Source organism: Apodemus sylvaticus, chromosome 2 (assembly GCF_947179515.1).
Source record: "Apodemus sylvaticus chromosome 2, mApoSyl1.1, whole genome shotgun sequence".
Taxonomy (NCBI): domain Eukaryota; kingdom Metazoa; phylum Chordata; class Mammalia; order Rodentia; family Muridae; genus Apodemus; species Apodemus sylvaticus.
This window is the reverse complement of record NC_067473.1, coordinates 74372427-74395641: the sequence shown is the minus strand read 5'-3', so window position 1 is coordinate 74395641 and position 23215 is coordinate 74372427. Positions and strand designations below refer to the sequence as shown.

Below are 23215 nucleotides of genomic sequence, written 5' to 3'. Positions count from 1 at the left end.
AAGAAGACCTCAGAAAATAGAATAATCTTCCATGCTCGTGGATTGGCAGGATTAATATAGTTAAAATGGCCATCTTGCCAAAAGCAATATACAGATTCAACGCAATCCCCATCAAAATCCCAACTCAGTTCTTCACCGAGTTAGAAAGAGCAATTCTCAAATTCATGTGGAATAACAAAAAACCCAGGATAGCTAAAACTATTCTCAACAGTAAAAGAACTTCTGGGGGAATCAGTATCCCAGACCTCAAGCAATACTACAGAGCAATAGTGTTAAAAAACTGCATGGTATTGGCGCAGTGACAGGCAAGTTGACCAATGGAATAGAATTGAAGACCCAGAAATGAATACACACACCTATGGTCACTTGATCTTCAACTTGCTTTCTTATAGAACCCAAGAATACCAGCCCAGTGATGGAACCACCCACATGGGGCCCTCCCCTCTTGATCCCTAATTGAGAAAATGCCCACAGCCAGATCTCATGGAAGCACTTCCCCAACTGAAGCTCCTTTCTCTGTGATGACTCCGACCGATATCAAGTTGACACACAAAACCAGCCAGTACCGGTACGTAGGTAAAACTATCTCTATTCTAACATCCTTACTTTTTTTACTGGATTCTTTCGTTTGTTTTTGAGACAGGGTTTCACTATGTAGCTTAGATCAGCATTGAACCTGATATATATATATCTGGCTGGACTCAAAATCAGAGAGATCTACCTGCCCCTGCTTCCCAGAGTTCTGGTAGTAAAGGCATGTGCCACCACACCATTTTTAAAAAGACAGGGTCTTGTGTAGCTCCAGCTTGCTTCCAGCTCACTGTGTAAGCAAGGATGACCTTGACCTTCACCCCTGACTGTTGAGATTACAGACATTCCTCAGGGTGTCCATTTTTTTAATTGACTGGGTTATTTATCCACTTTACATCCTAGCCAATTCACCTGTGGACCCATCCCTCAAATTCTGCTTCATCCCCCACTCCTGCACATTCTGTACATAGGACAAATTCTGTGTCTAAGGTTTTGTGGTTGGGTTGGTGTCCCGAACCCTCCACTGAAAGTCTTGCCTGGTTACGAGAGATGGCCGGTTCAGGATCTATATCTCCCATTGCTAGGATTGCTTTCTTATCATTAGCTTATCATTGTCTTCTCATTGTGAATGTAACTCCTTTAGATTTGTAAACATCTTACACAGGTTAGGACTAACTTTTCATCCTCTAACAAAAGTATTTAAAAGAGAGAAAGCGAGAGAAAGCTCAGGTGCTGAAGTATAACCCAGTTAGTGAGGCCCAGGATTAAATTCCCATCACACACACACACACACACACAGAGAGAGAGAGAGAGAGAGAGAGAGAGAGAGAGAGAGAGAGAGAGAGAGAGAGAGAGAGACCTGTTTATTTTACAATTGTTTTCTCGGGGAGGGAGGTGGTCAGACACTGTAAGGCCCCCTTACATGCCATTGCACACATGTCAAAGTGAGAGGACAACTTTAGGGAATTGGTTCTCTCCTTCTACCAGGTAGGCTGCAGGAATCAAAGTCAGGCCATCAGGCTCTCTTATCCACTAAATCTCACTGGCCCAGTAAGTTATTTTGATGGAATCTAATTTATTGGTTTTGCATTATACATTTTACATTTGCATTGTTTTTAACAAATCCCTGGCTGACTAGTTTACAAATGTTTCTTTCCTGTATTTTCTTTCTAACTATATACATAATGCTACATATCATACCATATATGTATATATATATATGTATTTTTGTGCAGATCTATAATAGTTGTGCAGTTAATTTTTTATAAGATGTAAAATGTGACTTTAGGTTCACATTTTATATATGTGTGTCCAATTTTTCCATCAGCATTTCTTGAAAGCACTGTCATTTCTGTACTGAATCATCTTTGCAACATTGCCAAGGATGGATGGGCCACATATGTAGAAATCTATTTCTCAATTATTTGTTTTGTGATTGAACTATGCTTACTTTAAACTGCCCTGAGTTCTGAGGCTTTAAAAGTCTTGAAAACAGGTACTCTAGGGCACATTCCAGCATAATTTTTTTCCTAAGACTGTTTATTTTGAGTTCCAGGAAAATGAAAATCACCTGTTGGTCTGGTGAGATGGCTCAGTGGTTAAGAGCACTGACTGTTCTTCTGAAGGTCTTCAGTTCAAATCCCAGAAACCACATGGTGGCTCACAACCATCTGTAATGAGATCTGACACCTTCTTCTGGTGTGTCTGAATACAGCTACAGAGTACTTACATATAATAATAAATAAATCTTTTAAAAACAAAAAGAAAAAAATCACGTCACACAAAGGCACACACTGACCCATCCAAGAATCGTTATCAGGAGAGTGATGAATCTACATGTCTAAGTGAGGAAAATCTGCACCTTAACTAAAATCTTCTGATCATTTAACAGAGTACATATGTATAAGTACACACATATGTGTATATATATATATTATACATTATAATACATTATATTATTATATATAAATATATGTTATATATGTATATATGTGTGTACATACATATATACACACATATACATACATATACATGTATATATATATCCATATATTCAATTATTTTATTTTCCTGAGCAATGTTCTGTATTTTCAATGTAAAAATTTTACTCTTCTTTCATCTGATTTTCCCAATTATTTCTATTATTATTATGCTACTGTTGATACTTTTTTCTTCAACTTCTCATCATGCTCTTATTTCTGTGATAAGCAGGGCTTTGTCTTGTTTTCTGTAGAGTTGGCAGATTAACCTACATGGATGATTTGTTTCATGCAAATTCTTTCACTTTCTCCTTCCCATTTGGTTCTCCTGTCTTAATTTTGTGTTAATACAATGCCTAACACATCCAGTGTGAGAATGTATAGAAGTGCTGACAGGAAATGCCCTTATAGTGCTCCTTCCAAGAAAGGAGGAATTTTCCCTTTGCTACCAGGTGCTCTCAGAGTGTGATTTTAGTAGATGCCCTTGACTGATGAGGTTACCTTTTGTCCACAGTTTGATGGGAATTTTTAATCACAAATAGACATTTGTCTATTTACATTTATTATTTTTTATTTACATTTATTATTTCAAGTGTTAAATCTATCTTGCATTCCTGGGCTAAAGCCCATTAGGTCATGATGTATTAATCTTTTTATGTATGTTTATTTGGACTTGCTAAAAACACTCAAAATTTTTACACGCATGTTCATGGGGGATATTTATTATTTTGAGACAGTGTCGCATGTATGAGGCTGTCTGAACTCATTGTATAGCTGAGAGTGGTACTGCACTGCTGGTCCTTCTGTCTCCATCTCCAAAGCACTGAGAAGACAGTCACTGACCAACACATCTGGTGTATTAGGGTTTTACTGCTATGAACAGACACCATGACCAATGCAAGTTTTATAAAAGACAACATTTACTTGGGGCTGGCTTACAGGTTTAGAGATTCAGTCCATTGTCATCAAAGCAGAAGAAACATGGGAGCATCCAGGCAGGCATGGTGCAGGAGCAGCTGAGGGTTCTACATCTTTATCCAAAGGAAACCTGGAACAGACTGGGCATCCTCAGGCATCTAGGAGGAAGATCTCCAAGCCCATCCCCACAGTGACATACTTCCTCCAACAAGGCCACACCTTCTAATAGTGCCACTCCCTGGGATGAGCATATACAAACCATCACAACTGGGTTTGTACAGAACTGGGGATGAATCCTGCCAGCTAGACAAGCTCTTTACCAAAAGAGTACATAGATTGAGCCTCTAAGAGAGATGTTGTTCTACACTTCTTTATTTATTTATTTATTTATTTATTTATTTATCTATTTATTTATTTTTGTAATGTCTTGATGTGTTTTTGATAGGAGAGTAAGAGTTGTTTTTTTTTTAATTCCAGCTTCAGCCAGGCGTGGTGGCGCACGCCTGTAATCCCAGCACTTGAGAGGCATAGGCAGGCAGATTTCTGATTTCGAGGCCAGCCTGGTCTACAGAGTGAGTTCCAGGACAGACAGGGCTACACAGAGAAACCCTGTCTGGAAAAAACCAAAAAAAAAAAAAAAAAAAAAAAAAAGTTCCAGCTTCAGTTTTCTAGAAAACGTGATATAAGTGAATATTCCTTGTTCCTTAATTATTTAATAACTACTTCTTTGTGGGAAGGATTTTTTGACTGCAAGTTGGATATTTAAATAATACAAAGCTAATAAGGCTGTCTTATTTATTATTAAATATGCTTAGTGGTTTATTTTCAAATTTTTACAACTTTCCTGGTGCTTGACTACACCCACAAACAGGTGTGAGCACTCTGTTCAAGCACCTAATTGTGCTAGTATGATGGCCCCTGTCACTAGTTCCCCTTCCTGTCCCCTTCTGACTGTGACCTCATGACCTTCCAAAGCCCCAGTGAGATGCTGTCCCGCCTTTCATGTGTGCTCTGCTCCTAGTCCTAACATGAGGCTTGTAGATGGATGCCTGCTTCACTGAGCCAGTTCCCTCCAATGACTCTCCTTCCTACAGGAACCCTTAAGAGGCCATGAGTATGCGGAATCTTTTAATCTCACATTTCTCTGTAATTTACCCAGCAATTTCAGAATGCTCCTTAAAGATTCCACATAGAGGACTCACTTTTCCCTCAGTGTTTTTTATTGGGTTTGTGTGGTTGGATTACCAATGAACGGGGATGGGGGAGGAGATATTTACATTTTTAGTCACTATAGAATCTATGATAATGGCAACAGTCACAGTCCTAACATTTATCTCCTGTACCCACCACACACACATTGATCAGTCATGGTACAAGCTTGCTGGTCTCCAAGGAAAACAATGAACTTCATTGAGTTCTTCTCATGTTTTCCTGCTTGTTTCAATTCGTGGCCTAATCTTTATTATTTCCTCTTAACTACTTAGTTCTCTTTTATACATTAACTCCACAGAATAACGGGTCTTATTGCAACATTTTCATGTGCATACATAATTGTCTTGAGCTCATTACCCTGGCTCAGGTCACTCCCCTCCCAGGTTCTGTTCCTCTTCCCAGATAGTCCTTCTGCTTCACTGTCTCTTTCTAGATTCTACATGAGAATCTACATATTTGTCTTTCTGAGTCTGACTTAGTTCATTGAAAATGATAATTTCTTATTCTATACATTTTTATACAAATGACATTTAATTCTTCTTAAACAAAATAGTACTATTACGTGGCATTAAAAAACAAGTGTGGTTCTTTTACCCATTCCTTCATTGATAAGCACTAGGCTGAGTCCATATCAACCACTGTGAATAGTGTTGTGACATACGTTGGCCTGCAGATATCTTGTATTGTACAGCATTAATTCTTTGGGGGTATGAACCCAGGTGTGGTAGAGCTGACTCAAATGCTAGTCCTATGTTTAATTCCTTGAGAAGCCTCCAAACAGGTTTCCAGACTTGCACTCCGTACCAGTGGAGCATCTCAGCTTGTCCCCACCAGCACCCGCTGCCCTTTGCTGTCTCGGTGGAGCTCATCCTAGGAAATACTCGAAGACTCGTTAGAGCTTTGAGCTGTGTTTCTCTTATGGTGTTAAACATCTCGCCATTTGTTCTTCCTTGCAGGTTGGCATGTTTGGCTCCTTTCCCCATGTAATGACTGGAGTGTTTACCTTTCTGTATTTTTCTACCTACATAACATAATGGCCGGAAGCACCAATTTGAGATCTTCCTTCTTTGCTGATATAAACATTTGGTGTCATAAGTTAACCTATAAATATTTCTTTAGCTACAACCCAAGAATTTTTTTATGTTTTTTTAAGCTTCCTATTTTTAAATGGCTAAATATTAGATAAAAGACTGAATACAAGTAATAAACTGTTATAAAAGGATATAAGGCTAGTTTTTTTAGTTCCAACTCAATTATGAATTTTTTGGTGGATAAGTGTATAAAAATATACTTGAGAGTGAAAGTGTAATATCCAGTGTGAACTGCCACAGTGTTTTGAATGGCTATTTCAACCATATAGGAGTTCATTGAGTTTTATAGTCTTTGGATCCAGCTAATTTTGCTGTGTAATGCTTTTTGATTTGTAGCTTTTAACTAATAAACTTATAAGACAATTTTTAGATACACCAAATTCAGGACTACAACCAAATCTGTGGGTACAGCAATCAGCATCTGAATATACATCACTCAACAAGTTACCCTAGTAAATATCTGCCTTATAAGGATTTTCAGTGGATATGATGATCCTTCCTGATAGGATCTGGGCTTTCTCTTCCTCCTAGAACCAAGACTGAACTTCCTTAGAACTAGTAAGTAGGTAAGAAACTGTGTGAGGAAGGGTTATTTGATTGGTTAATTTTTGTGTTTTCTTTATTCATTACCATGACTTTTGTAAGCCTTCTGTTTGCCAGTTTATCACAGTTTTGGGGTTTGCTTTGCTGTATTATATTTGTTGTGTTTGAGTAATGAGAGATGAGGCAGGAGTAGTTATACACCTCAAATATTTTAACTGTCTTTCTGTCCTACCCTTTGGATCATGAATTTAAATTTAATCAGACTCATGCCTTGTTGCCCATTTAGTTATATTAAGCCTCTCAGAGCAGCTGGGACAGAAGTCTTCCTGCCGCCATTAGCACCAGGGAGCCGGGAGACTCCACAGCCTTCTGTGCACAGCCTGCCAGGAGAGAGTGATCTCCCAGCAGCGTTTTCACTTCTGAGCACAGAGGTCAGATCTCCACCTTCTCTCTGGAGGGTACCAGCTAGGAGCACACAGGGCATAAGATCAGTGGAGCAGTTGGGACAGAAGTCTTCCCACCGCCATTTGCACCAGGGAGCCAGGAAACTCCACAGCCTTCTGTGCATAGCCTTCCAGGAGAGAGAGATCTCCCAGCAGTGCTTTCACTTTTGAGCTCAGAGGAGTAAGGACACAGGCTTACAGGCCCACAGGAGGAACAAACTCCAGCCAGAGACAACAATACCAACTAGCACCAAATGGCAAAAGGCAAGCACAAGAACCCTACTAACAGAAACCAATGCCACATGGCAACATCAGAACCTAGTTCTCCCACCACAGCAAGTCCCGGATACCCCAACACACTGGAAAAGCAAGAGTTGGATTTAAAATCATATCTCATGATGCTGATCGAGGGCTTGAAAAAAGACTTAAATAACTCCCTTAAAGAAATACAGGAGAACATTGGTCAACAGGTAAAAGCCCTGAAAGAGGAAACACAAAAATCCCTTAAAGAAACATAGGAGATCATGGGTCAACAGGCAGAAGCCCTTATAGAAGAAACACAAAAATTCCTTAAATAATTACAGGAAAACACAATCAAGTGAAGGAACTGAACAAAACCATCCAGGATCTAAAAGTGGAAGTAGAAACAATAAAGAAATCACAAAGTGAGACATCTCTGGAGATAGAAAACCTTGGAAAGAATTCAGGAGTCATAGATGCAAGCATCAACAACAGAATACAAGAGATAGAAGAAAGAATCTCAGGTGCTGAAGATACCATAGAAAACATTGACTCGACAGTCAAAGAAAATGCAAAATGCATAAAGCTGGTAACCCAAAACATCCAGGAACTCCAGGACACACTGAGAAGACCAAACCTAAGAATTATAGGTATAGACTAGAGTGAGGATTTACATCTTAAAGGCCCAGTAAATATCTTCAACAAAATTGTAGAAGAAAACTTCCCTAACCTAGAGAAAGAGATGCCCATGAACATACAAGAAGCCTTCAGAACTCCAAACACACTGGACAAGAACAGAAAGTCCTCCCGGCACATAATAATCAAAACACCAAATTCACTAAACAAAGAAAGAATATTAAAAGCAGTAAGGGAAAAAGGACAAGTAACTTATAAAGGCAGACCTATCAGAATCACAGCAGACTTCTCACCAGGGATGATGATAGCTAGAAGATCCTGAGCAGACCTCATACAGACCCTAAGAGAACACAAATGCCAGCCCAGGCTACTATACCCAGCAAAACTCTCAATCATCATAGATGGAGAAACCAAGATATTCCATGATAAAACCAAATTTTCACAGTATCTGTTCACAAATCCAGCCCTGCAAAGGATAACTGATGGAAAATGCCAACACAAGGAGGGAAACTACACCCTAAAAAAAGCAAGAAAGTAATCTTCTTCCAACAAACCCAAAAGAAGATACCCACACAAACATTAAAAATAACATCAAAAATAACAGGAAGCAACAATCACTATTCCTTAATATCTCTTAACAACAATGGACTCAAGTCCCCAATAAAAAGACATAGACTAACGAAATATTTCTCATGTAAATCTTCAATTTTATCAGAAAAATTTTGTAATTCCCCTTTTAATTAATGTTTTTATGTCTACCATTTTATTTGCATTATTTTTCATGATAATATTCAATTTTAATCTTTCTATATACTTCCTCTATTTTATCAGAAATGTTTTCAATGTAAATCTTTGATTTTATCACAAATATTTCTAATTCCACCTTCAATTAATTTAGAGTTTTTATATCTACCATGTTATATGTAAATTTTTCCATGAAATAGTCAATTTTAACGTGTTTGTTTATAAATTTCTTGAATTTTACCAGAAACATTTTCCATGTAAATCTTCAATTTTATCTGAAAATGTTTATAATTCCATCTTCAATCAACTTAGATTTATGTTTATACCTATCATTTTATTTGTATAATTTCCATGATCTGTAATTCTAACATGTTTCTATATATTTCCTCAATTTTATCAGAAATATTTTCCATGTCAATCTTCAAGTTTATCAGAAAATGTTTATAATTTCACTTTCAATCAACTTAGGAATATTTTTATACCTACCATTATTATATCTATATAAAATTTTCCATGATAATCTTCAATTCTAACATGTTTTTCTACATTTTTCTACAATATTATCAGAAATATTTTCCATGTAAAACTTCAATTCTATCATAAAATGTTCCTAGCCCATATTTCAATTAATTTAGCAATGTTTTACATGTCTACCACTTTACTCTTTAATTTTCCATGAAAATTTTTGTCAATTTTAACATGTTTATATGAAATATTTTCCATGTAAATCTTTAATTTTATCATAAAGTGTTTTACTTCCCTTTTCAATTAAAAAAAAAAGCCTCTCACATTTAAATCCCACAATGTGATACTCCATCATCAATCTGCTCTAACAAGAGTCCAAGATAACAGCAGTGACTTCCACTAATTCTAACCTGTATAGGTCTGACACTCTGTGTTCTCAGTTTGCAGAACATTCTCAGCCATTGCATGTCTTAAGACCTTAACGGTGAGTATCATCCAGGGCTCCCTAAGGGTAAATTCAAACTATAACTTTTCCAGGGTTTTTTCCCTCCCAACATAATATTTTTATTATTTAGAAATTTCACACAATAAATATACCCCCAATCATATTTGATTCCCTGGAAGGCCTGGGAATCAAATGTGACTGGGGGTGTATTCATTGTGGGGGTATCTACCCTCTGAAATGGAAACGTTAACGGTTCTTTGGAGAGTCAGTTTTGTTAGATGGCATTCTGCTGTGGCAAACACGTGAAGAAATGTTTTCCTAAAGTGGGCACAGGTGCCAAAAGCCATCAACTGTGAAGAGCTACACTTCAGCATCCCTAGCACAATTTTTAAGTACTCTCTTCAATGGCTTCCTACCCAAACCGTTTCACTCGGGGAGGGAAGGAGAATATTATAGAAGCCGTCAAAGCCTCCCATTCTCATCTGTGAGTCTCCAGCCATTGACATCACTGCAAAGAAGCTTTCGAGTCAATAACAGCCAGCAGCAGCATAGACAGTGGACTCCTCCAGTGGCAGCATGGACCCCTGACATTCACATGGCCTCTGCACAGGCCACACGTGGCCTCCAGCAGCAACGCAGACCATAGAGGTCTTTTGAGGAGGTCCAGTCCACAAAATGAACCTTTCTTCCTTTTGGACATCCTGCCATTGGCCAGAGCCAGGGCAGTCATGTGACTAGGCATCACATTCAGAAGCAGAGCCTGCCTGAGCTCCAGGCTGCTGCACACCACCCTATGGACAGTACCAGGTAACAGCATGCTCCTCTGTCAGCTGAGGCCATACATCTTTGTATATTTATTCATTGAAGTGGCACTGCAAACATGGGTGTGCCATACAGGATTTTTTTTTTTTTTTGCACAAACAGCTTTACATGAAAATACTTTTGCAACTAGTTATTGTTCTGATTCAAGGTTTCTGGTTTCTGAAGTACCATAAATACTGGTTATTGCTAAGACTCCTGATGGTACCCAGAGGCAGGGTGACTCTGTGGATGGGCAGTACGGCTCAGGGAATAATACTGAATTAAACTCAGAAACTCAGGGCTAAGAGCATGGTGACTGAAGACAAAGAACAGGTTGTTGCTGAGTAGGGCCAGTCCTCAGCCGGCTGGGAGGTGAGGCCCGCCCAGCAGGTCGGTAGAAGCCTGGAGCCACTGCTAGAGCCCTCACTGGTTGTCCCTCTGAGGAAAGGAGGGCGTGGAACCGAGGCGCTGCCCAGGCCTGAGGGCACACTGGTCCTATCGGGCAAGCCAGCTGGACAGCTGTCAGTAAGGGCGCAGAGGCGTGTCGCACTATCCAGCCACAGGTCACCTTGACTCTCCGCAACAGCAGGATGTTCAAGACAAGTCTTGCTACCTTGAATGAAAAAATTAACTCTATGTATTTGTTTAGAACTTTTAATAATAATCCTTAATTTTTTAGGTAGACTAAAAACGTTAAATTATGATAAACTAAAAATATTTACTGTACTTTCAGGGTTTGAATCACATGAAAATAACATAAAACCTGCTAAGAGAGAGAGAAAGTATGCATATGCAGAGGCGAGAGCACTGTGATCTCAGAGCCAGTCGGGGCTGCCCAGGAGACTATCTTCACAAGGCGTGTAAAGTGCATTAAGTCAGGAATTCTGACAAAAAATTCATTTCACTTGTTTCAAAAGCTAAGCAAAATTCAAAAGGACATATTTACATGATAAGAGCATATACTGGGAGAAACTAAACTTAAATAAACAGATGTGTCTGGCTGGTGGCGATGCGTCCGACGGACTTCAGGATGGCTCTGTGCTCGGCAGCGGGGGTGCCTTTCCTTTCTGCTTTGCAGCCTTTTCCAGTTTTATCTGTAAAGTTAAAACATTTATTGATAAAAATGTTTAATTATCCTAAATAAAGGTTGAACATCCTTATTAACATTGCCACAAGAGTTATTAACTGCTAAATACTAAATCCAAAATCTGATCACAAATGAGGAATGCTTGAATGTCTGTAAATGACTGACTGGCTTTGGCTTCTCAGGAGAAGTTTAATGAAAGAACATATAAATGAATATTGCCTTGGGTAGAAATGAACCTGAACTGTCCCTGACGGATTCCTAAATGCTTAAAATCCTAATGTATATCCAGCCTATGCCCGTTGCCCGCAGCTATAGAATACACCTAATTCAGCAGGAGCCTCTGTGGAACACAACACCCATAAGGCTGAGTCCCAAGGTCTCAGAATCAGGGAGCTCCAGCAGCAGCTGTCTAATTTCGAGACACATGAGCCTTGGCATGACCTTAGGGACTCCCAATAGGAAACACATACTATTTCTTCATTGCCATCCCTCAGGACAGCTTCCAGGCACAGTGTCAGTGTCCCTAACTTTAAAGAGGATAAACAAAATATAAAGGGCCCAAAAGTAGAAATGGGGCCTCTAAGCTTAAATGACAGAAGCAATAGTAATAAACCACAGGGAGACGGGGCAGTGGTAAATACAATCAAAATACATTACATATACTATGAAATAGGAATTATTGGGCACCAGTGAGTCTAGCGCAACGCCCCCAGCCAAGCTGTTTGCACAGGTTTCCTGAGAGCAAAGCATCCTGAGGCTCAGCTTGATTCCTGTTTCCTGCTCGATGTGGTAGGGACTTTCCAGGTGTCTGACCTATGGCTATGATTGTTTTTTTCCTGTTGTTTTTCACCCAGTCTCAAGTATATATTGATGGTCCCTCAGTAAAGCTTTGGCAGTCTCCTTACTGAATGACGCATGTCTGTGTTTTCTGTTAATCCTCCAGGCCTACGCCCGATACTTGGTACTGTGGCAGCACAGGTGCTGTCAAATGGAGGTCCCACTGAGATCGGGAAGGAGAGGAGCTCCTGAAAGGATTGTTCCAAGAAAAGCCAGCCAGTGAAAGAAAGAGGAACATACTGGGGAATATATGGTGCAAGAAACAAAGTAAAAGTAAGAACTGCAACAAAGTAAGTACAGGATCCCCCCATGGGGACAACAAGGACAAGGAGTTCCACCTTACAATTAGTAAGTAGATCAACTGGTATATTTGCTTAAGCAACAGGTACTGGGATTAAGGTTAAAACAGCTAACAACAGCTAAGCGTGACAGCAAAATGGGATGGTGAATTTTATTAGGCAAATTGTCCACAGTCTAGAACTTCATCAGGTGAGCAGAATAGGAATAAAATAAATAAAATAAAATAAAAAGAGTAAAAAAACAAACAAAAGATGGATTTTAGAAACATGAGAGAGAAAGAGAGGAGGAAAATGGATTTCAAAACTCTAAGGACAAGGGGAAACATGAAGACGTCCCTCTATAGACTCTGGTTTCCTCTATAGACCCTACTGGAGATATTCTTTGTACTGGTTACAAGTGTTCTTCTCTCGTATTGTCTTTGGTGCACCAATATGTCCATGTGTCAATTTGTGTCTGTTCTTGTTTCATTGTTTGAATGATTATTGTTTTATGTTTCATGTTGAAAAGAAAAACTGGTAAAAACTTTATCTGCTGGCAGTCCATCTCTTGATCCAGTCTCAGTTTACACAGTAGAGACTGATTTAAGCTGCCCTGCATTAACTAGGAGTCAAGCACAGCTGGAGAAAAGCTGCTTTTAAAAGGGCCAACAGCGCTGAGCAGTGGTGGCGCACGCCTGTAACCCCAGCACTCTGGGAGGCAGAGGCAGGCAGATTTCTGAGTTTGAGGCCAGCCTGGTCTACAGAGTGAGTTCCAGGACAGCCAGGGCTATACAGAGAAACCCTGTCTCAAAAAAGAGAAAAGAAAAGAAAAAGAAAAAGAGAAAAAGAAAAAGAAGAAAAGGGTCCAGCAGCTTCTCAAGTTCCAGAGCAAGTAGGCTGATGGTTATTTTTCCTAGAGAAATCTCTGCAATTGTGATTATTGGGCACAAAGTGCTTTTTCTCTTAAAATTACAGCTAGAAAAAAGTGTTTGGTTTAAATTTATAAGATTTGTGTAGTTGCTTCATTTTTGTTTCTGATGGGTCTTAAAGGTATAAATATTTTTTGCATGTCTTGACTATAGAGTATTGGCTTATAAGTTATTGGACATGATTAAAAATTATTACATTGGTAACAAAAATTTGGTTTAAAATTTGGAGTTATCTTTTTTTTTAAAGACTTATTTACTTATATGTAAGTACACTATAGCTGTCTTCAGACACACCAGAAGAGGGTGTCAGAGCTTGTTAGGATGGTTGTGAGCAACCAGGTGGTTGCTGGGATTTGAACTCAGGACCTTCCAAAGAACAGTCAGTGCTTTTAACCGCTGAGCCATCTCTCCAGCCCTGGAGTTATCTTAAACAACAACACATGGCATGACCCAACCCAGGAAAAATAGGCCTCTAAAGATACTTCTAAATTGGCATAATATTTTATGTAATTCCTATCCTAGAAATTAGACTTATAAGGGATAATATTTAAAACAATGTCTCTTTAATGAGGTATTATAAGTTGCACTATCGTGCATTCAAACATAAGACTTGCAGACATACTTTGTAATGTAAAAGCAATGTGTTTGCCATTGATTTTAAAGAGAATAGATTGTTTAAAATTGGGCTTTACTTTCCAGAGTTGTAGTTATGCTCTAATATTGCAAGAGAAAGTTAAGAATTATGATTAACAACTGCCAATGTACCAATTGAAGGCTCACAATTCTTAACTCACCCATATTTTGTAATTAAGATGATTTCAAGAATGATAAAAGTTAAAAACAGCTATGGCCAGTATAGGCCTGTTGTCACTTTTTCCACAAGCTTTATTGGATACAGTGAAGCAAAATTTAACCCCCCAAAATTGAAAAGGAGATCTCAGTGGGAATTTATTTGGTATCAAATGGGCTACTTTTAAACTGCTTCAAAAACTTGTAGGTAAGACTACTAAAAACAGCTAGTGGAATTTTTCCGTGAACCCTCAAATTTCAGGTTCCTTTTGTTACTCGATCCTTATACAATGGGCAATAGGCTCAGATTAGAAAATATTACATCTAAGCTAATGCAAAGCTCAGAGCTGCCTCAGTGGAGGCTTGTGAGGCACTGCTTTTGTCTTGCAAATCCCACCTAGGAAATTTCAGGCCAAAAACAGCATTGTTGACAGATATATCCAGGTGTGGTTCAAAATACAGTTCAAACTTAAGATCTATGAAAGGTTAATAAGGCTATGTAGAACTTATTGAGGGTATTAAAATCTGGCCTGCCTACTCCATACAAAATCATTATGGATTCAGAAGGTTGGGTTTTTTGTTTGTTTGTTTGTTTGTTTTGTTGTTGTTTTTGTTTTTGCTTTGCATCCTGATAATTATAAAACATTTATTGGCTAGGACATTGCTCTAAGCTTACCACAGGAAGACTTAAACCTCTGTTCTCAAGGTGTCATGAAAATTAACTGGCAAAAGACAAGTATCTTTACAGAATTGTAGAGAAGGCTACTGTAATCAGTTGTTTGTTATGTGTTCACTGCCATTCCTTAGCAAAGGGAGCATTAATGTAGTCACTCTTTCATTTCCAAGTAAAGTTTTAACATCCTACTCTAAAGCTGTCGGTGTGTTGATAAGGTATTGCTGGATAGAATCATGAAAGTATTTTTGAAAGGAATGTCTTAAGAACCTAATGAAACATTTGTTCCTTGTTTCAATCAGCTATCAAATTGGTCATATCAGAGTATTGATATTTGGCCTATTATACCTCAAGTCTTTTAGGCAAAATTAATCATCGTTATCCAAAAGACAAGTCGTTAATTAGAGAATGGTTTATGTTTTACTAAAAATAGTAATAGGAGTTAGTTAGATAGAACTTCATTTTTGGTTCCTGTCTTGTGCTTTGCAATGTTTCCTTGAATACTAAACCATGTGTTTTAGCCCCACTCTTTTCTGTAATTTGAAAAGTCTCTAATGAACAGGAAGAAGACAAGAAATTGAATTGTTCTAGCAGATTGTGTGTATTGACAAATTGCTGAGAATATGAAGATGTGGTTGTGAGAATTCCTGGAGTTGTGCCTATGACTCTAAATAATGGAGATTCCCTGTCATCTTGTACTGCCATAAGAGAGACATTGGCATTACTACCACCCCTGATTAAAGAATGGGCTGGGTCCATGGCACTAGAGCTTTTGGCTTGTGGAGCTGCCACATTGGGATTGTTCTTCTAAACTGTATGTGCAAACAGCAAAACCAGTCCAGGGCAGTAATTGAACAAGTGCTTATGTCTTTGGCACAGGATAATACATCTGCTCAAATTTGGCTCAGTCTGTATTGAGAATAGTTAGTCTATAATGGACAACTCCTTTGCAGTCCACACCAACCTAAGACAGAGGCTCTGAGACTGGCAGAGATTTCCAGAGATGGGTAATGAGAGTTGGATGGAAGGTAACCTAAGATAGACGCTCTTCCTTTTTATAAAATAAAAAAGGGGGGATCTGTTGGGCACTGGTGAGCTTAGCTCAATGCCACCTGTTTGCACAGGTTTCCTGAGAGCAAAACATCCTGTGGCTCAGCTTGATTCCTGTTTCCTGCCCGGTATGGTAGGGACTTCCCAGGTGCCTGACCTATGGCTATGATTGTTTTTTCCTGTTGTTTTTCACCCAGACTCTAGTATATATTGCTGGTCCCTCAGTAAAGCTTTGGCATTCTCCTTACTGAATGACCCGTGTCTGTGTTTTCTGTCAATCCCCCAGGCCTATGCCCGATACTTGGTACTGTGGCAGTGCAGGTACTGTCAGGAATATAAAATATATATACATATATATTCTTCTCAAAAAGAAATCAGCAAGAGTTGGAAGGAAGGCATAGCTCAGTGGCAGGGCACTTGCCCAGCACTACACCAAGACTGGAATGCTTTCCCATGAGACTGCAATGCTTTCCCATGAGACTGGAATGCTTTCCCATGAGATTGCAATGCTTTCCCATGGAAAGGAGGGATGAGGAAGAACAGGAGGGGAGGGGAGCAGGAGAAAAGAAGAGGATCGAGGGAGAGAAACGAGGTGGAAAAAACGAGGTGATAAAATCAGTTTATGCTTTCTGTCAAGTTATGCATGATAAAACTCCCAGTAATAAGATCCTCCCCTTGATTGGCAGGCACACACAGACACGGTGTTGTCACATCACTCTCAGACAGTCCCTCAGAGGACTCCAGAGAACACTGCCCTCTATGGCAACATTGTAGGATGGTTTCATTAGGGCTGGGGAAGGGTTGGTTGATTTGGGTTGGGTTGGTTGATTTTTCAAGACAGGGTTTCTCTATCTAGCCCTGGCTGTCCTGGAACTCACTATGTAAACCAGGCTAGCCTCAAACTAAGAGATCTGCCTACCTCTGTCTCCTAATTGCTAGGATTAAAGGTGTGTACCACCCTGCCTGGCTAGATTGTTTTGTTTTGTTTCCATACAAAGTCATAGGTTTCATAATGGTGTTTATATATGTACTTTTTGTTTATCCTTTTCCTCATCCCTGTCTCCCCTCCTTTTGGCCCCTCTCCTCCCCAGAGTGTCCCCCTCTGCTCTTATGTCACCTACATTCATTCTCTCTCTGGTTCTTTTGTTTCACATGGAAGAGCATTTGAAGTCTTCCTCTTTCTTTTATCAAACACCAAGGACAGCTTTTCATTTGTTTTGCTTTGTTTTTTAAAACGCAATATTGATACTACACAGGATTATTCTAGAAGTATCAATAAAATAAAATATATAGAAAAATGTACCTAATGAATACTCAGCAAGGTAGGCATGGTGGTTTGAATGAAAGCCCCCTCGTAGTCTTGGGCATTTGAATACTCAGTCACCCACTGATGGCTGTTTGGGGAAAATTAAGAAGTGGGGCCTTGGTTGTGGAAGTTGTCACTGGGGATGGGCTTTAAGGTTTCAGAAGACTGACACCATTTTGAGCTAGCTCTGTCTGCTTGCAGTCTGAGATGTACGATCTCCGCTCTTCCTGCCACAATGCATTCACACTCCCGCAATGGACACTCTCCCTCTAGAACTGTAAGCCCAATTGAATGCCTTCTTTTAAAAAGAAAAGAACTTTGACTTTGCTTTGATCATGGTGTCTTATCATAACAATAAAAAATAATTAATCACTAATAATTAATATACTAGGAATGGTGGTTTATACCTGGGAGGTAGACATCGGAGGATTGGACAGTCAAGGTCAGGCTTGAGCTACCTAGTACCTTATTCTCCTAACCTCCAAACAACAGCAAAACCAATCAATCTCTAGATTAGTACTCAACAAACACTAGACTCTTTCCATCTCATTTAAGGATAAGTGTTAACTTCTTAGTAATATGAGAAGAGGAATAAAAACAAAGGATGCCAGACAACAGCAGGAGGGCAAGGCAGCCTTTGCTCATCTGAAATGGCATTTAACAAAGCCAAGCAGTGATACGCACTGAGCTCCCAGTGTACTAGAGGCTGAGGCAAGTTAATGGCAAGCTCAAGGTATCAGCAGGTAGCAAGATGATGCTCAAAGTATAAAAATATTAAACTTAAAAAAGAAAAATTTTAAAGATAAAGAAATAGTACTTCTCAAATATCCATTTGGTGGGCTAAGGGCCAAACTATCTGTTTTCTAGGTCTTGCCCTGCTTTTTCAAATGTCCCTCTGCACATGAACCAAGTGCCTTGCCATGTGATGCATCGTACTGGCTTCCTTAATAGAATTCTCCTTTCTTGCCGGGCAGTGGTGGTGCACACCTTTAATCCCAGTGCTCTGAGAGGCAGAGGCAGGTGGATTTCTGAGTTCAAGGCCAGCCTGGTCTACCAAGTGAGTTCCAGGACAGCCAGGGATACACAGAGAAACCCTGTCTCAAAAAAAAAAAAAAAAAGAAAGAAAGAAAAAGAAAAAAAAGGAAAAAAAATTCTCCTTTCTTGGAGAAAGAGACCAAGCCCTATCAGGGCAGAATAAAAAAAAAAAAAAAAAAAAAAAAAAAAAAAAAACCACATAACATGATATATAAAGTAAACACCTCCAATAACCTCTGAAAGAAGAAAATAACCATGTAAGCACAAAAGCTTTCAACACCAAAGCCAGTGTCCACTGACCACTACGATTGCCCATACCAAATGTGCCAAATGATTCGCAAAGGCCAGAGGCAATACATAGCCTGGCTCTTGAGCAAAGCTCTGAAACACCAACACGGCTTCCTAATCATAATTCCTTTTGCTCAGTAGTTTTGGAGCAAGGGACAAGTACTCACAACATGCATGGGCCGTACCAGCTCAAGGGTGAAGTGGAAACTTCTAGTTCTTTGGAAAGCTAGTTATGTCAAATGATACTTTGCTGGGGCACACAGGTGAGAGGATGTCTTGCTGAAGCAAACATGCAAACACGTGAAAGACTGAAGCAGACACAGGTGAAAGGATGTTTGGCTATAGCAAACACATGAAAGGACACTTGATGAAGGAGTATAAATATGACCCCACAGGCAGTGGGAGATGAGCACTGAGCTTTGGTTTGGTTTGCTCCACCTCAATATTCTTTTCCAACAACATGCACGTTTTGGTTCACCTTACATAGCATTCTTGAGCTCAACTTGTGATAACACTGCCATTGAGAGAAACTCACCTAAGAACTGCTCTTGAAGTTTCTGCGGCAGCTTTTAGCTTCTGTGGCCTGCAGTTGGCAAACTTGGCAGTTTCTTCAGGTTTGGACTATAGCTGCTTAGTGTCTGCTTACTGAGAGGACTGGCTGTAGCTGCTGGTTTGTGCCTGGTGTCTGTCCATCTAGACAACCAGTCTGCAGCTGCTGAGTCATAGTTGGTGTTTGCTGCAGAACTGAACTGCTGCCCAAGAAGATCAAGCTCGCCCACAAAGAACTATTGCTGAACAGGTCCACTTCCCCCATATCCTAATAACTTTTCTCTTCCACTCCCTCTGCTGGGTGGTGGGCTAGAGGAGAGGTTGAACTCTTATTAAAAGTAAGTTGCAAAAAATGTATGCCTACACAAGGAAGAGCATTTCAGTGTGGGCTTCTTAGTTTTATACTCCATTAACCACACTGCAGAGAGTTTAAAAACTGCCTCAGAAAGCAATTAACCATATGGGCTAGAAAGTTATAAACTGTAACTCATAAGTCCATTAATGTAGGTTTACTTATAATAAGTAACCTGAGATATTCATAACTAAGAACTCCACTCACTTTCTGTCAGCAAACAAATAGCACCAGCACACTCTGTCCACACCCAACAGTATCCAGGCTCGTGGGGAAGGACAGAAAGAGCTTCAGAACCCAGGAAAACTAAAATTAACCTGTAAGCATGTGGTCTAAGAATAAAGACTGACTGGATTATAAGTTATGCTCCCGGTGCTAAAAAAAAATTTAAAAAAAAAAAAAAAAAAAAAAAAACAGCCTTTTAATTCCAAATCATCTCTCAGGTCCTTTGGCTCTGACTTTCTCTTTGTTATGTCTTCCAAGTGTCTGTATCCCTGCCAAACTCATACTTTAAAACTTAATCACAGATGATACTAGGGGCTGTGGACTTTCAGTGGTAGGCCAGTTATGTGGACAACTGTAGGTATAATGTCATTGTGTAACAATGTCCTGTGTATAGACTATCCTTGAATTAGTCAATGCTGGTTTCTGTGTCCCCATACCTGTTGCAATCAGTATAAGATCTCAGTATAAGAATCTCCTGTCTCAATGTTGTGTAAACATTGTTCCCCAGTTATTTGCTGATTGGCCAATAAAGCTCTCTGATCAGCCAATGACTGAGCAAGGAAGAGAATAGGGCTGGACTTTCTCCTGGCTAAAGGAGGAGGAAGAGAGGGGAGGGAGAAAAGGGAGGGGAGGGAGAGGGGTAGGAGGAGGGGGAGGGGAGGGAGGGGGAGAGGAGAGGAGAGGAGAGGAGAGGAGAGGAGAGGAGAGGAGAGGAGAGGAGAGGAGAGGAGAGGAGGGAGATTCTCCAGGGGGAAAGAGTCCAAAAAAACCCATTAGAAAACACCTGGAGGCCAGAGAGTCCGATCAGTACTAAAACACAAGTATTGTGGGGATTTTGACTGAGAAGTAGTCAGATTAGTCTAGAGGATTAAAATAATACTGCTCAGCTCTTGAACCCTTAAAGATTGTTAACAACTTATAATAGTCCAGTCTCAATTATTTAGAGGCTAGAGGAAAAGTACAACACACTATATAAAAATAACACTAACATTTTGGCATCCACTGTCAGGTATTGAATCCAAACTTAGAAACACACACACACACACACACACACACACCAACAACAACAACAAAAAGCACACATATAAAACGCCAACAACAGACAACCCTCAGGAGTACAGTTGGGATCTATGAAAAAGACGCCAGCGAGCCGCTGTCTTGTCTCTCATTCACTGCCACACAGAAAACACAAAGGCACCAACTGTGGACCAGAAGACAGCCCTCAAGGGGCATCAAATCCACAAGCACCTTGCCTTAAAACTTTCTGGCCTCAAAAAATTAGTAAGTTTCTATCGTTAAGGGTATTTTGTTAAAGCCGTCCAAACAGAGATATCCTGAAGCCCGAGTTCTCCAAAAGCACTTTTCGCAGTGGTGGAGAGGATTTCCATCTTTGCTGACCAAGCGGGAGCTACTAGACACACGTGATTCCTGAGCACCTAAGCTTCCCTCAGCTAGTGTAACTCGGGGACATTTTTTCATTTTTCATTTTACTTAAATTTAGTATTCTTCAATCACATATGGTAACTGATTGCAGCACACATAGAGACAATTTCTATCAATGCAGAATGTTCCACCATTTCTCTCTGGCTTGAACTGTGTCCAGGATGCCACCTCCCTGCCTCAGGACCCTCCCCCTGGACTTTAAAATTCCTCCTGGGGGAATCTGAGATAACCTTGCTTTTCTGTTCACTGCCTCTGCTCTTGCATGGAAAATTTATTTAATATTGTTCTTCCACCTCCTCAGTGACATGGGAGCTTAGCTAGGCACACAGAAGTTCAACAGGAAGAGGGAGAGCCTTGCTGTGTGCAGCGTTTAGCTGGTTGTGTGAACTGCTGAGGTGCAGTGCGGTTCAATGCCCACATACAATGCTATCACTTCCACCAAAGTAGTTGACGTGGCTATTGCCTCAAACGTCTACCACTTCTTTGTCCATTCACATATGGTAGTGGCAGGCCTTGGAGCCTTGTAGGATTTGCAGTGAGACCAAGTGGGAGACCACCAGGCCCTATCCACCTAGAGACCAAACTACAAATGAGGCCAGCCCTTAACGCTGGAGACCCAGGCATCAAGCGTTGCTCCCCCTTGCTCCCCTTCTCTTCTCCTTTGCCATTCAAATCCCCTCTGCTAGTCATTCTGTAGCTGCTGCAAACCATGACCACCCTGGTGCACTACAGAGTATTAGAGGCTATCCCCCTATGCAGCCCGCACTCGTCAGCCAGCCTCTCCATAGCCTCACCCCTGACACTTACACATTTTAATTATTTTAAAGTCATGTATAAAAATTCAGCATACACATAATTTACAAATATGTAGACAGTTGATGCTTATTTATGTATTTGATCAATATTGATGAGTTTCATGACTCAGCTGGTATATTAGTCCTATTTATTCAGTACTCCTTTTTCTATGTGAATTGTTCTAAGGAAGCTTCAAAGCCTAACACCATCTGTGAGTTAAACCTTTACAGATTACTTTCGGTGATCCTCCACATACAAGAGCTAATCTTTCCATGGTGTCTGTGTTTCAGGTAAAGCCTTATTATGCAAGTAGATTTCCGAGCACATTTACCCTTTCCTGGTACTGTCTCTCAAAGTACGCCATATCATCCTCCTCAGGTTTCCGTAAGGAAGAAATCTGAGTGCTTGGACCTACAAACAGGAGGGGAAAAAACCTCAGTCGTGATTTATAACATTAAATGTCCCCCAAGAGGAGAGGAAGAAAAGACAGAATTCCTTTATACCAAGTAATAACAGTTTATTATTCAAACCTGAAATGGCCTAAATGGTCCTAATATTGTACTCTTACTTGGCAAGAATCCCATGGTAAAACAAAAGTAATTTCCAGTGGCAAACATTCTCCCAATATTCAACTGGCTCCTATTAAAAACACCACACCGCAATACCACGTGAGTGACCAGAGCCAGGCACAGAGCTTACACCCAATCCACGCCATTGAGAGGTGCTATCAGGAAGAGCTAAAACTGACTAAGCTACAGACTAAAACACTGTCTGAAAAAGTAGCAGAGGAGGACACTAGAAGACTTGGTAGGTAAAGTGCCTGCCACCAACCTCACAAGCTGAGCTCATCTCCCAGGACCACGTGTTAGAAGGAAAGCACCAGCTTCAGCAGGTGGTCCTCTGACCACCACATACACATGTCCCGACCCTCCCCCTTCACCCCTACACAGCAGGTAGTCCTCTGACCACCACATACACACGTCCCAACCGTCCCCCTTCACCCCTACACAGCAGGTAGTCCTCTGACTACCACATACACACATCCCAACCCTCCCCCTTCACCCCTACACAGCAGGTGGTCCTCTGACCACCACATACACACATCCCAATCCTCCCCCTTCACCCCTACACAGCAGGTAGTCCTCTGAGTTTCAGATACACACCTACTAACCAACCTGCAGGCCCGGGAGCTCCTGGATGCAACTCTTTGCAGAGTAAGGCAGCTTCTTTTGAGTTCTCCCTGCTCCTCGCCCATGTCCCTGCTGGCAACCCCAATAAACACTCACTGGTTTGCTACATTGGACTCTGGTGTGCCCTTACTCTGGTCTGTTGCCTGGGAAGCAAATTACGCTCTATACTGTTACTTCACCATACAACACTTGTACCTTCATTACCTGCCAGTGGCTGTGGGAAAGAAGTAGATGGCGTCTGCATGGCTCTTAGGAACGGATGGTCCATGGCCGACACCGGAGAGTCCAAAACCGCAGCCGAGGGTGCGCCTACAAACAGGAAATGTGCGAAGTGAAAATCC

At 40.4% G+C, this 23215-nt stretch overlaps 1 protein-coding gene across 1 annotated transcript in view; it reads right to left on the bottom strand.

The window, feature by feature from the left end:
* Window positions 1-10991: 10991 nt before the first annotated feature.
* Fam221a (family with sequence similarity 221 member A) overlaps window positions 10992-23215 on the bottom strand; it is a 32981-nt gene continuing 20757 nt past the window's right edge. Inside the window, exons 5-7 of the mRNA XM_052172524.1 lie at window positions 23079-23183; window positions 22016-22095; window positions 10992-11142 (exon numbers count right to left, since the gene is read on the bottom strand). Coding sequence (XP_052028484.1) covers window positions 11074-11142; window positions 22016-22095; window positions 23079-23183 — 254 coding nt within the window. The 3' untranslated portion in view covers window positions 10992-11073. The remainder of the gene's footprint in view (window positions 11143-22015; window positions 22096-23078; window positions 23184-23215) is intronic.